This window comes from Nicotiana tabacum, chromosome 19, assembly GCF_000715075.1.
Source record: "Nicotiana tabacum cultivar K326 chromosome 19, ASM71507v2, whole genome shotgun sequence".
In the NCBI taxonomy this organism is placed as follows: Eukaryota; Viridiplantae; Streptophyta; class Magnoliopsida; order Solanales; family Solanaceae; genus Nicotiana; species Nicotiana tabacum.
In genome coordinates this window covers 150,047,774-150,062,970 of record NC_134098.1, presented here as the reverse complement: position 1 = coordinate 150,062,970, position 15,197 = coordinate 150,047,774, and the positions used below count along the sequence as shown (strand labels likewise).

Here is a 15,197-nt window from a genome sequence, read left to right as displayed (position 1 = left end):
TTGATTGGTCGGAAAGAGTTTGTTCTTATCATAACTCTTTCCTCCCAAAACTATAAATAGAGGTCTTCATAACCCAGAAAAGACACCAGAAGTTATAACAAGAAGCAAGAAAGAGCTCGTGGATCAAACACTACAAATTTCTTCACAAGTTTCAAACTTCAACCAATCAAGTTCAAGTTCAAGCAATCAGGTTCAAGCTCAAGAACGAAGAACAAATCAAGTTCAAGCTCAAGAACGAAGAACAAATCAAGATTAAAGGAGTACGAGTTCAAATCAAACTTCGTGCTAGTTGAATTCAAGATCATCATTCGTGGCAAAAATTACATATTCAAAATCAAGTTAAAGGGCCCTTGAATTTATTTACTATGAGAAAGAATAATCAGAGGATTCATAGAGATTGTATACTCAAATTACTTGAAATCAAATACTACGATTGTTGTAATATTTTTCGGTCTTACTTATTTTTCTCGACGCATATTTATTGTCTACAAAGGTCACGAGAATTCAACTTTAATTTCACCATTGAAAATGAAGAATATTCTTTCAGATTCATTTAATAGCAATTTCTAATCTGATTTTGTTGTGCAATGATAACAATATCGATCGAATAGACACACCACTTATTAGTTTGAGCTTGCGTTTCTTTTTCATATATTGTGTAACTCACAAATATTTTAAAATTATTTATATCATTTTTAAAATGCTTGTACTTCTAAGCATGAGATCCACTTGTAACGTACGTGTCCAAAAACTAATTCCAATTGAAATGGAGGAAGCGTACACAAAAACCCAGCACACATAAATTTACACTAATTTTCTTTAATTGTGTATTTTCTTGCCTGCTTTTTCTTTTGAATACCTAGACTCCACACTTTGGGTGTAAGGATATAAAATGCAAGGTATTTGATAACAACATGACATAGATATCGGTTATAATTCATGGTCCATTTTATTGTGGTTTACATACTTTACTTAAAGTTTAGGCAAACTGGTGAACCTGCTCATACTTGGTGCGATTATAGAATATATCAGTGATTTTATTTTTAATAATTTATTCGAGATAGATGAAATATAACTTTATGTTATATGCATATACAATTTAGTTTAATTATAGTGATGGAATCAGAAAGATAAGTTTTAATTAGAATTAGTGCTTAAATGAACTGAATATTCTATTATAAAAGATTCTTTAAAGAAACAAAAAGAAAAGCAATTTGTAAGAATATATATATAAATATATATATATATAAATATAATGTGTGTGTTTGTTAATATATGATGACTAATTATCTGTTAGATGTACGTATAAATGTATGTGATTATTTTTCTTTCATCAGATAGTAAAACCTTTGTTTTTCTAGATATTTTCTTAATTCAAATAAGTAATACATGAAATGAAGGGTAAAGAAAAAAGAAAACAATGCAACTTTTTTTTGGTAATTAAAATCTATATTAGCTAGAAATCTATATTATATTAAAAGGAGAGTAGTGAAGCATGTGGTTAAGCCAAGTGGCAAGCTAAAATGAAGCCACTTGGCAATTTTAAGACAACATTAATTATTAAAAATTATAAATAGAAATATAATTAATGGAAGTAGTTTAATGAATCTTATACATAATCTAAATAGATCTTAGACAAATCTCTCTCTCTCTCTCTCTCTCTCTCTCTCTCTCTCTATATATATATATATATATATATATATATATATATATATATATATATATATATTTGTATCTATATCTATATCTATATTTATATCTATATATTGATCCACTCATAGATTTTCTTCTATATTAGCTAGAAATATGGAGGTAAAAAATTAATTAAAAAACTATAATAGAAAAAAGTTAAAATATATAAAGACGTAAATTGAGATTATCTATGACTATTTATACTTTGGAGTAAGTTAAAATATAAAATAAAATTAAAATTTACTTAAAATATTAAAGATTTATTGAGTTTAAAAATTAAGTAAATTCAAGCAGCAAAATAAGATCTTACATAAAGTATACAAATTATTTATAAGGAAAGAAAAAAATTAAATAATAAGTAAAAAAATATTTTAATAACAAGAATAATAAAGTCATATTAATATTGATAGATCAGGCAAATGAATATTTTATACGTAAATATTACTACATTATTTAAATATAATGTGTTCAAATAATTAAGAAAATATTTTTCTATGATTAATATTTGAATTGAGTGCGGTTTGTTTAAGTTTGAAATCATAACATAATTTTTTGAAAATGCGGTCCAATTTAGAAATAGAATGATAAAAATTATTTGAATTTGAGATGAGAACGTTTTTTATTTTTTATCTATATTATATTAGAATGAGTATGATAGAAATAGATATTAAATTCAAATTTTTTGGTTTCAAATTTTCTGGTTTCAAATTTTCTAGTCTTCACTTAATTCGTCTTCTTGAGCCGAGAGTCTATCGGAAACAACCTTTCTATCCCTTCGGGCTCCACTTGTGAGATTTTACTGGATTGTTGTTATTGTTTGTTGTTGATATACTAAGAAACAAACTACTAAAAAAAAGGCCTTCGAGGAAAAGGAAGCTTTTTTAAAATTACCATTTTTCTCTTTTCATTAACTTTATTTTTAATATTCTATTATCTTATTCAAGTTCACATATATTAATTTCTTAAATTGTTCGTCTCATATTTAACCTAACTATTTTTCAATTCTCTTTTATAGAATCTATAATATAATGTTGGATCTTAAAAAACTAATTATTTTTTTTATAAGAGTAAGCTCTTTAATATATTCCATTTTATTCTTTCTACGACCTCGTCAAGCACGGACAAGCAAACTAGTAATTAATATAATATTATAAGGAATGACATAAATAAGATGTACTTTATTTGGTTTTTTTTGCGGACTTTGTGGACATCAAATAAGAGGGAAAAGCCAAAACAAAACACGCGAAGGCAAAATTTTCGTGAAAATAGCAAGAGTTAGCTATTTTTCGGACTGGTAATTAAAAAATAGTCAGCGTTTGCAAAGTCATTAGAAAATAGCAACTATTTTGTTGCAACACGAAAAATTCTAGCATAATATATGGGAGATTGATGCACTTGTGTATGAACTTCCAGATATTATGTTGGAATTCCAATATACGGAAAGTTCCAGCATAATATACCGGAGGTTGGAGGCTTGGAACACCTGTGTATGAACTTTCAGCATATTATGCTGGACCAAATATATTCTGCTAGAACTCCAATATATTATGCATAAAAGTTCACATGTAAAAAATTCGAACTCCAGTATATTATATTGGAATATTTTCCGGATTTTTAGCAGTATTTTCGTTCAGATTTAGCTTTTCATAAAAAGTGACTAAATTTTAATTATTTTTGAAACTGTGACTATTTTTCAATAACTATGTATAGATCTCGCTATTTTTGAATTTCACCCAAATTTTTCTCATTAATCACTCATTACTGAGCAAAGATGGAAACACAAACAGCAGTGGGCCTACCATCTGTAGCCTTGGCCCAAAACATAACACGCCAGGCAAAAATGAACGAACCTGTGAAATTCCACGTGGTGAATACCCATTTGATATTAAAGTAGTATGCGGATAGCTATCCGAAGCAAACAACTCTTCTCAAATCTTCACCGTTAACACAAAATCAACGGACTTCATTCACTCTCAATCACCACAACGCCAAAAAAATTTCAAACTCTTCAAAATTTCCCAATATTCCCGCCCAACTTCGCTCCTATATAAGTTCCCATCAGACATCGCTCCAATTCACTATTATTGTAACAACCAAAGCAGTGCCGAACCTACAAAGTCTTTCACATTATTATAATACATTCTAAATGGCTCGTACCAAGCAAACTGCCCGCAAATCCACTGGTGGAAAGGCTCCAAGGAAGCAGCTAGCTACCAAGGCCGCGAGAAAGTCAGCTCCGGCGACCGGAGGAGTGAAGAAGCCTCACCGTTTCCGTCCAGGAACTGTCGCTCTCAGGGAAATCAGGAAGTACCAGAAATCTACTGAGTTGTTGATGAGGAAGTTGCCATTTCAGAGGCTGGTGAGGGAAATAGCACAGGATTTCAAGACAGATTTGAGGTTCCAGAGCAGTGCTGTTGCTGCTCTTCAAGAGGCAGCCGAAACTTACCTTGTTGGACTCTTTGAAGACACCAATCTTTGTGCCATTCACGCGAAGAGGGTCACCATAATGCCAAAGGACATTCAGCTGGCCAGGAGGATCCGTGGAGAAAGGGCTTAGGAAGATGCTTTGTTGGCTTATGGTTATGATTAATTCGTGTTATCTGATTTACTTCTTTATTTTTCTTTGTTTTGTTGGATGTTAGGGTTAATGATGTAAATCAAATGACTTGTTTCAGTCAAAATTTATGTAAAACCTCTGGTTTATTAGTTTTTTAAAATCCGATTAATGAAATCTGTTGGCCGTTTTGGTTCAATCAAAAGTGCTTGTCACATGTATTAGTGTAAAACTTGCAAACAAGTAAACAACTAAAAATTGGAACACTATTGTTGCTATTATAAATCAGGAATGTGCAGGCATACCTTATATTTTTTATTGGAAATTTGAAGACTACGATATATTTCTTAATGATGTGGAGTATTTTTCTGCTCTCTAAATAGCTTTGTTACTTCTGGTAGTGTAGGGCTTTCATATGTATGCTACTATTATTTAAGGAAGGAATAAAAGTATTTAGATTCCTAATTTCCCTAAGAAAGAACTAATTCGTAGGGGTTGGGTTGACGTTGATATTCTTTTTTTACTTAAACCCATCAAAGGTTGAAGTGGTATCTGCTTTGAAGAAATTTCTATTTTGACTTCAACTTCTGGAAACGTGGTGCTGCAGCTGTAGTATTCAAACTGACTGAGCTATTCTTCTTGAGACTTCATCTCAGCTAACACAAGGGTGCAAATTTTGACCACACAAGTGTAACTTGCTCAACTTGTAATGTTTTGCCGTGTGGACTAGGTATGTATTCATTGATGAGTCAATTTGGACAAAATCCAAAATTAGCAAATTAAAAGCCTGAGTTTTGATTGGGCAAATGTGCTGCGCTGTTAGGGTTATTGGTGTAAACCTCATGATCTTGAACAATAAACATATGTTAAGTGTTGAGTTCTTAGTTCTCTGAAGTTGGTAAAATCTGTTTCATTTTGTTCTAATTTAAAGTTTCGACGAATATCATGCTATATGCATGAATGTTTGTGTGTGTGTCTGTGCATGTGAGGTATTCCAAAACAGTTAAAGTTAAGAAGATTTTGCTTTTATTACATCTATAATGGAAGGTGCTTCTTTGTTTCAATACATGACTTTGCCTTTCCCACCCACCAATTGCCCTTGTGACCTAAAACGAGATGTACATAACCTGATTGAAGATTGGCATTTGGAACTTTTATTTTCCGTATTTATATAGACACCTTTAACATGTTGAATTGAGGAGTGCAGCTCTTCTATACAGAGGTGTCTAGTGACAGTAAATTAAAAATTTGAAAGGTTCCCCTTTTGTCCTCAAATTCACTTCTTACCACTGTGTCCATAAATACTGGTATTAGGGGAGCAACTGAAGCATTCTAATTCTTTGCAGATCTGAAAACAAACAAGAGTGTGGGTAAACGATGCTCCTTAGCTATGCTGTTCCTAAGAATATCTACTTTCAATTCTAACATTGACAGCAAAAATCCATGCTATATTGAATCAGAAGTGTTCAGCCTCTGCATTATCTTATTAATCAGATTATCAGAAGGTAAGTTTTAGTTTTGTTGTCTGAATAAATGAGCCTTGTGAATTACTTCTCTCATTTCTAACCTGAGATGAACCAATCTATTTTCAGACATCTTGTCTCCTGCAAGTCTTTCTAAATAAAATCTGAACTTTGAGCTGATTGAGTTTGTGAACGTACGACTATAAAAAGGAATGGTAGTTACTTGTTACATATTACAAAGACCCTTTACTTTCTACCAATTGTTTGTTGCTTAAATATGTCAATTTTCTTGGATTTTCTGCAGAGTTAAGGTGTAATCAGTTTGTTGGCTCTCCTGATGTTTCTAGTAATCTTGTGGCTCGATTAGCTAAGAAAAATGATAAAGAGTGCAGCCTACAAACTTGATTTGACTTTGTTGAAATTTATCTTAAAACAAAGCTTCTACTGAATGGTAGTAAATGACTAATAGTATCAAATTTTCAATAGAGAACACTTCCTTGTCAGACCATGCTTACAGTGTGGATTGCCCTATTATTCTTTAGATTACTAACATCACACAAGATTTTTGCTCGGCTTGGTTGCATTAAACAACTACAGTGGTCCGGAGTCCATAACCTTAACTCTGTTATCGAATAATCCAAGTTAAGGTCATTTGGGGTAGTGTTACTTCGCTAATGGTAATAAATTATCAAAATATTTTCAACCAAAAAAAAGGTCAATAATGTAGTTTTATGAATCCCGCAAACTTTCATTTAACAGATGTAGAACATGTAAATTAGTTCGCATGTCTAGTAATAATAAAACATTTGCTTTTGTTGTTTCTTGTGGAGTCTTGATATTTAATTGTCTTGATTTGTGGCTGAATGCTGAAATGATCCACATAACATGATGTCTAAGCTGGGCGAAGTAACATCATCTATGTTACTCCTCAAGTCAGTTTTGCATCTTCGTTATGTGCTTCAAAAGATTTACACATACTAGAGTTTGGAATTGTAGATTCTGTATTCTATGTCGTTCACTTGTTTTGACCACAATATATTTGTGATATATGTTCAATATGTTTAAGGGGCTCTTTTTATCGGGCATTTTGAGAGTGCAATTCTATTTTTGCACTGTAGCATTGTGCAATTAGGAGAATGCTGCCCTGCAGCTTGCTGCTTTTGCAACTGCTGCCATGCAGTTTGAAAATATACTGCGCTGTCTGATGTTTTTGTGTTTTTTTTTGTTGTAAGAGGCCTTCTCCTTGGTTCTGCATTGACTTGATATATATTCACTTTATGCATGGCTAGATGATTATTCCTGGAGTGGTTTACTGCATTTCATGTGTTAGTACTCTAAACAAGTGGAAGATTAATGCGACTTTTGTTCCATCTCATGGCTCAGACCTAAAGGGAACTATTATACTATTAACTTGAAGGCATCTTCAACAAGTACCTGTGATTAACATTTGATGCTATACAAACTAGATTAAATGCAACTAGTAATTGAAAATGTAATCTAAACTTTCCCAAATGATTATGCCTGTTAAACATCTCCTTGAGCTTATAATATTTCCCAAGCTGGAAACCAATCTGCTCTCGGAGGTATGAAATCTACTTTCGTTGTTTAACTACTAAATACGACAGTAATTTAAAAACCAAGGCATAGAGATGCTAAATTTTGAAGGGTTGTCAACCTCACCCTGTAATTGCAACTACATGAATTTAGTAGCAGCAGCAACAGAAAGATTGATTTTTGTCAAATCATAAATAGGTAAGAAAATAGTTAGACCAAAGACCACATTTTTCATTCTTAATAGCTGCATACACCCTTGCAAGGGCAACAGGAAAACAAGAGCTCAACTAAGAGTTTAAAGACAATAAAGAAACTCTGAGTTGTCAATAAAGAATGATATTTTAAAAGGCAAAGTAATTAAAACATTAATACAAATGAAAGAGGCAGAAAAATAGGAAAAGACCCCTTTGGAGCCAAAATACACATGAGGAACCACATCAAAGCCACATATAATCTACATATATTTTTTTTTTATGGTTATGACTTTTCTATTTCAGAAAAAAAGATCATTCAGACATACAAAAGTCATACCAAGCGTTCAATAAAAAATGAACCTGAGTGATGATACTCTCTACAATTACAAGTCAAAAAGGTAAAAAACTAAGATTCTCATGATAGAGAATTTACAACAAATGGAATCAGAATCTCAAAACCTCCTCCTCGTATCCCAGCAACGTTTGGGAGCAGAAGGATCTTTAGCTGGTTTCGGCATATCATGAAAGTCCACCATTATGATCCTTCTCTTGGCATTTTTTTGCTCAGCAACCTTTTCCTCAAATTTTTTTTTACTTGATTCAAACTTCATTCCGGATTGTGTTATTTTTTTCCATTAATAGTCTTGCAACTGTAGAGCTTTGTGCTGGCTTTTGCGTTGGTCTTGCAACTGTAGAGCTTTGTGCTGGTTTTTGCATTGGTCTTGCAACTGTAGAGCTTTGTGTTATTTTCTGATTTGGTCTTGTAATTGCACTGCAGTTTCTCTGTTTCTGTAACTGCCCTCCTCCCTCAAGCCTCCTCTTGATCTTCTGTGAGGAACAATCTTGTTTTTCTTGTACGGGGTTGATATCCTCCTTCATCTTCCTTAAACCTCCAGAAGAATTCTTGGTTGCCGATCCCGTGACACAACTCATGTTCTTGCTTTCTGTACTGTCAGACAGATACTTCCCTACTTCTGTCTTCTTTTCTTTATCACTATCAACATGTTTGTGTTGAAGCTTATCGTCAATGTCCTGAGTCTTCTTTAAACTTAGTTTAAATACAGTAGATTTGGCCTTACTGACGTTGTAGTTCCCTTGTCGCCCAAGAATATGGCCTGTTTCTTGAAACCTAGAAGAAGAACTCTTCTCCATTTGGTGGAGATCATCAACAGAGAACTCAACACCACCACTATCGATTTCTTCATCACCAACACTGTCAACGCCACTTGGTTTTTCCGGATTCAGCAATATCATCAGTATTTCATCTTTGTGCTTCTTAAACTTTGTAGGGTACTTCCATGTACCAACGTCTATGGCTGCTTTAATCAACTTAAAAATATTTGGCTTCCTCTCTATGCCAAAATAGTTTAGAAACAATTCTTCTAAATCCATGCCTAAACTCATATCTCAATAGTAGTAGTTAGAAACAAGGAGAACAAAGTCGTGGGCTTGAGTTCGAAAATTAACGAGTTAACTAGAACAACCTAATAAGAGTATAAATAGAGACATATAAGGATTTTGCCTCAGGGAAACCTATATTGATTAGGAAAAGGTTTTACAAGTTGGTAATATTTCCTAACGTGTTTTCTTTTGGAAATCATAAGTCTGATCAAACCAAGCGAGTAAAAATACGTGAAAAAATGAATGCGAAATATGCGAATAGACTTCTGAAAAATGACCGCCAAACATTAATTAATATCTAATCACCTTCACAAATGAAATTTATAATCCACATTTTCAAAATGCGTCGTATCTCAAAAATGCTATGTTTTCGTAAAGGAGATTAATTGCATTTCCTAAATGAGATTTAACATAATATTTTCACTTAAACATGTATAATTAATGAGAAATAAATATTGAAATCACAAAGTTTCTATATAATGAACAATATATACACCAAAAGATAATGTATAGCTACTTTTATATTAAATAAAATATATACATCAAATTGTAACCTGCAACTACGGGTGTTAATGATTCAGTTTGGCTGATATTTTATAAAATTTGTACCATACTAATTTTTTTTGTTATTCCATTTTGTATAATTAAAATTAGACTTTTCGAACCGTCCTAATTATCTCGATTTCTCTTCGATATATGTACGGTTCGGTTAATTTTTTGGTATTTTTTTAAAAACGTCATGCAAGAGTCGCTAGTCTAGAATGCGATAAATGTGTACTTGCATAGGACTTTGACAAAACTCTCTATACATTTTTAGTGATGATCAAAGGAACATGAAAGATATCCATAATAGAGATTCATCCTACTATTCTAATAGTAGCGTAAAACAAATTAAGCAAAGACAAGAGAAATATAAATCTTACGAGTGAAAATATACTAATCAAGTTGGGATTCAAGAAAGAGCTTTTTAGAAGATTAATATCCAACAAGAGAAATCTGAATCAAACCAGAGCAAAGATATTCAATACATTGTAGCTTGCTACCAAAGATCGTCGCGATACCTAGTGGCTTGTTGGAACTAATTTAGTTTCGGTACGGTTCGATTCGGTCAGTTTAGTCGGTTTTTAAAAACCTATTGACACCCCTGCCTGCAACAATACATGCTCACCAACATAAGATTCTACGTTGTGGCATAGTAACAATAATCAGAGGTCTCGTGTTCAAGCCACGAGTATGGAGTTGCCTTTATTAAGTACTGACTTTTCGACGTGAATCCGCATTTAATTGAGCTCTCAATACGATTAACGAACACCGGGTGAAAAATCAAACAAAAAAACATATCTGGTAGATACGTAAAATCACACATTAACTAGAATTTGCAATTATGTCGATGAATTGTACTCTTATGGACCTCGTTAGAGAAGTTATCATCAGGCATAATTCCATTAGTATCAGTTGCCGGAGTCAAAATCATACTTCTAAATATAAAATTTTATTTAAGAACTGAATGAAATCCAAATTAATAGGAAAGAAAGCACCTATGTACTTTGCTAACTTATTTTTCTTAGTTGATTCTATTTTATTTAGTTCACTTCAGCTATATTTGACGCATGAAATCTATATGTTCGACAAAGTAATATATCACTAGATCCTATTGTACGAATCACATTAGACCATCATAATACGAAGGATGTATGAGCTTTAAGCTAGCATAACCTATTTGTACTTACCAAACAATAGTTGCAACATTCTAAATGTCAAATAAAATTGCACAACATATGATTTCACATTTGGATAAGTGAAATCAATTAAGAATTTTTTCCCTTTCTCTTCTTTCAGCTTCCTTCATTTCTGCTCAGTAACACTAGCCAGAGTGTAATATAATTCTTTCATTGCAACTATATTCACGTGAGAGGTAGTAATTGTTTGGTTTGCAAAATAGATATAAAATAAAAAGAATTGACACATGCATAGAAGTGTAAAATTCGACCAAAAAGCTGAAAAGATTTTCAGTTTTTCAAGTTTAGAACTACAGATAATACCACTAAAAATCAGAAAGACTATTAAGACTGAATAATGAATCGACTCCAATTGATACAAACAAGAGCTTCAAACTTGATACAAACAGCCTACTTAAAAATGCATGAGTGTACAATAAAATAAACTTTCATATATTTACATATGCAGTACTCTAACACTAAATATTTTAAAAGAAAGCGCATACGCGCAGAGATTGCAAAATTGCACAAGATTAGTATGGCATCATAATCCAAGTCTGAGAACTCACAAACTCTTTGAAACGAATAACTTAAAGTAGCACCAGTTACAGATTAAGTTCAGTTTCGCTATGTAAAGAGAACATTACAAATTTATATATAACTATTTAACAACAGGAAAAGTAAGTGTTTTCAATTCTCAAGTCTAATGAAGGAGCAGAGAAATCTTATGTACAGAAAGTGGAAGGAGACTAAGAAGCTGAGAAAGCTTATGTACATAAACTGGAAGGAGACCGAAAAACGTATATACAGAAACTGGAGGGGGGCTGAGAAGCTCTTTAAGCGAACAAATAACCCTACAGCGAATTTCGCCTTCCATAGGTCCTAGTGACAGCTCCAGAATGGCTAGAAATCTGATTGTTGCACTTCTCCTTTAGTGAGTGTACCATCCAACAACCGTCCCTCCAATACGTATAATATACTTCAGGAATATGTGAAACTTTCCAAGAATCAGCACCTAGTTTGTCGGGACGCAATGTCATGATAAATTCATCAGACATGTCAAAAAATTCAAGAATCTTCAGACTAAGGAGGCATTCAATTCCTATTGGCACACTTTCCAGCAAAGTACATCTCTGGATAACCATCTTCTCCAAATGAGGTATTGCACCCTCTTTGATTGTCACCCGTCTAAGTCCTTCCCACTTGTCCAAATTTAACAACTTAAGCTTCTGAAATTTACCTTGCTCAAGTGTAGTTCCTCTCCAGTGTATCCTACAAGAAATTCGAGATGGACAAGATTGGGCAAATCTTGGAGATATTTGAGCGAATCATCTGTTAAATGAGTCCACCTGAAGTATATTTTGACCAAGGAATGAGGATCTTAAATCTACCTTGGAAACTTAACAATGCGTCCTGTCAAATACAGGCGCTGAAGAAGAGGTGGAGGGGAAGACATGTAAGAAAGATCAAGGATCTCATGTTCTTCGAGTGATTTAAGATTTAAAGACTCAAGCTTGCGGAGCTTTACAATTGATGAGCACACAGTCCTCCCATCTTCTTTTCTCAACTTTAGAATACAAAGTCTTCTCAGTTCACTCAACATCCCTACTTCTCTGAGTATGTCACTGCCGGGGGTTGCCTCAATATACACAAGTTTCTGCAAGGCTCTCAAAGTTCCAAGTCCTCTCAAAGCCTTAAAACCCGGCGAACAATTATAAGGAAGATACGAGTAGAAAACGTGGCTATAAACTATAAGGTGTCGGAGATTTTCAAATTTCAAAATCTCCACAGGCAACTCAGTGACATATGTCTGCTTCAGATCTAATATTTCTAGCTGTTTGAGTCTTCCAATGGAACTTGGAAGCACCCTCACACTGGTATTCCTCAAGCTTAGATACCTTAAATGAAACAACTGGAAAACTGTCTCAGGAATCATTTCTAGAGGAGCTCTTCTCAAATCTAAAACTCTGAGCATCCTGGAGCTACCAAGCACTAGACACATGCATGATAAGGACTGTGGATCTGCTACACCAAATGTAAGAAAAGACCGGAGTTTAGTGGCTGACCTTTTCACTTGTAGGTTCCCTAGCGTGCCATGGATTGACAGGCGTCGAGTTTTTTCAGCCACAATTTAGTTTGCTCATCAACTGTTGTAGTAAAATTATCATCTCTTGATTTTGAAAGAATAAGCTCGCGATATAGGTCATGAATCCATCCCAATTTCATGCTACCGTCATCATTGTATTGCACCGGATGGAGCAAGCTTCTGTTGATGAGCTCATTGAGATAGCCTTCTGCAACGTCTTCAACTGTCCTCCCCTCTTTTTGTTTTACAAACCCTTCTGTTATCCACCGGTAGATCAATGTATTGCGCTCAATTAGATGATCCTCGGGATAAATGCTCAAATACAGGAAACATGGCTTAAGATAGTAGGGAAGATCATTGAAACTGAGTAACAAAACTATTCTCATACTCCCAAATTTGTCATTGCTATCAAGTTCAGGACCAAGGTTGTGATTAAGCATTCCCCATTCCCTAATATTAGTCCAGTTCTTTGTAGCCAAAACCCCACCAATGGCCACAATAGCCAGCGGCAATCCACCATATTTTTTTTTGATTTTCCTACAAATTCTCTCCAAGTGCGAAGGGCACAAATTACCATGAAATGCCTTTTGGCGGAAAAGATTCCACGCCTCTTCTGCAGACAAGGGTTTCAGCTCATAATCATAGCCATTGCACTCTATGCTACAAAAGGAAGCCACGTCGAAAAGACGTGTTGTGACGATAACACGACTTCCATTATTTACATCAGGCAATACATATCTAATAGCTTCCCAAGCTTGAATAGTCCAGACATCATCAAAAACTAGTACATACCTTCTCGATTGCAGGAATACTTTTGCTAGTGCTTTTAGTCTGTTACTGCTCATGGTGCTTAGACCTTTGATATACTGAATATGATGTTTTTAACTTCAATACCTCACAAAAGAGAGGGGGTGATTTGTGTGGTACTCAATTTTTCGCCTAAACTGATTATAGAAAGACCTAGTTTTTCTATGTGTTCCTTAACCTACTATTGCTGAAATAGTAAATGCGAAAAGTAAAGAACACAAGTATTTTAGTGAAAAACACCTGGCTCAAAAGGTGAAGAAACCACGACCTACTTCTCAGTAGGATTTTTCCAAACTCTCCACTAAATCACTGAGCCAAAAACTGCATTTACAAAACACTTTTGTAAACCTAGGATTAACTTTAATCCCGTTGTGGAAACGGGCCTCTAACTGATGCGACAACTTCAAGCTAACTCTAACTTGAATACTCTGAGTACCTATTATAATTGCCTCTAGATAAAGCTAAAAGGTACAATATGAAAACACCTACTACAATTGAACTAGAATAAAAGACAAACACTTAGAGATGGTTCTTCTATCTGGTTCATGTAGCTCCTGGTTTGCACACTTGAATCACACACGAATTGCTTGCAAAATGCCTTGCTATTTTGCTCTCAATTCACGTTTAACTTCTGCTTTTGTGCAACTCTGTAGAATGAGAACATCCTGCAATATATAGAGTTAGTAGATGAAGAAATAACTAGAGTTCTAATACTACTCTTCCTTGGTGGAAGAGTTCTAGTTGATCTCAACTTCTAACTCCTCCCTTATCTTGGATAGTGTTCTCTTTGATTAAGGAGTCCTTATCCATATCAATTATGCAACCTTTTCGATCAGGAGATATCAACTATACCAAGTTAAGCTTATCTCCTTCACGTGCATCCCACATGCTCGAATCTGCCCGTCTATGCACACAAGGGATGAACCTGGTTCAAGCCTGAGCTTCCTTTGTCAATCTTCAAAACTAACCTTCACTTAGGCCAACAAATTCCCCCTTTTTGATGATGACAAACTCTGTGCTTTTCATAAGCTTAGGCCCTGTTTCAACTTAGCTCAACATCAACACAATGTTAGAAATATTTTTCGTTTTTATCACTTATCATCAAGGACCAAGTTCATTAGGTTATAAACATCACTGTTCAAAGTGTAAAGCACAACCTTTTCCCCCTTTTGGCATCATCGAAAAGTTGCATTAAAAATGTACGATATCCAAATTTTAAAACTTACTCATGGCCATTGGAGCTACTTCAAATGCAACCATGGATTAATCATCATTGATCAAGCTAAGAATTTTAACCATCAAAGAAATATAAACAAACAGTTAGAGCAAAACCCATCAATTTTTATTGATACTTGATATGATTCTTTCACAAAGCATAAAAAGAAATAAAAATACTGAAAACATGAGCAAACAAAAAAAAAATCCCAAACTGGGTCACTAAAGGATCTACACTAGACTATAAGCTTAAGGCTGGGAAGAACTAGGCGCTTGGTTTTTGGCTTGGAGAAGTTTCAGCATATCTTGAAGAATGCCATCATTCTTCTCTTTTCTCTTGCCATCTCAGTTCTGAGAGAATCTCTCTCAGTCTCCACCTCAGCCAACCTTTTCTTCAGCCTCTCAATCTCAGTATCCTTTGCCACACTCTCCTGCACCAAGGCTCCGACCTTGCTATTGACTGGTACTTTCTTGGATGAACCAGGTTCATTAGGAGTGGCATGGACCTCATAG

At 34.1% G+C, this 15,197-nt stretch overlaps 2 protein-coding genes across 2 annotated transcripts; one reads left to right on the top strand and one right to left on the bottom strand.

Annotated features, from left to right (window-relative positions):
- The first annotated feature begins 3,764 nt into the window (after positions 1-3,764).
- Positions 3,765-4,395, top strand: LOC107775645 (histone H3.2-like). Its single transcript, XM_016595394.2, has one exon. The coding sequence runs from the start codon at positions 3,839-3,841 to the stop codon at positions 4,247-4,249; it is 411 nt and encodes a 136-aa protein (XP_016450880.1). The 5' UTR covers positions 3,765-3,838; the 3' UTR covers positions 4,250-4,395.
- An 8,266-nt stretch (positions 4,396-12,661) lies between these two features.
- LOC142173786 (disease resistance protein RPM1-like) lies at positions 12,662-13,507 on the bottom strand. The gene has a single exon (XM_075239437.1). The coding sequence runs from the start codon at positions 13,505-13,507 to the stop codon at positions 12,662-12,664; it is 846 nt and encodes a 281-aa protein (XP_075095538.1).
- Between the last annotated feature and the right edge of the window lie 1,690 nt (positions 13,508-15,197).

Bases quoted from the DNA above. Each gene is read 5' to 3' on its own strand.
- LOC107775645 (XM_016595394.2), top strand. From the start codon at position 3,839: ATGGCTCGTACCAAGCAAACTGCCCGCAAATCCACTGGTGGAAAGGCT.
- LOC142173786 (XM_075239437.1), bottom strand. From the start codon at position 13,507: ATGAGCAGTAACAGACTAAAAGCACTAGCAAAAGTATTCCTGCAATCG.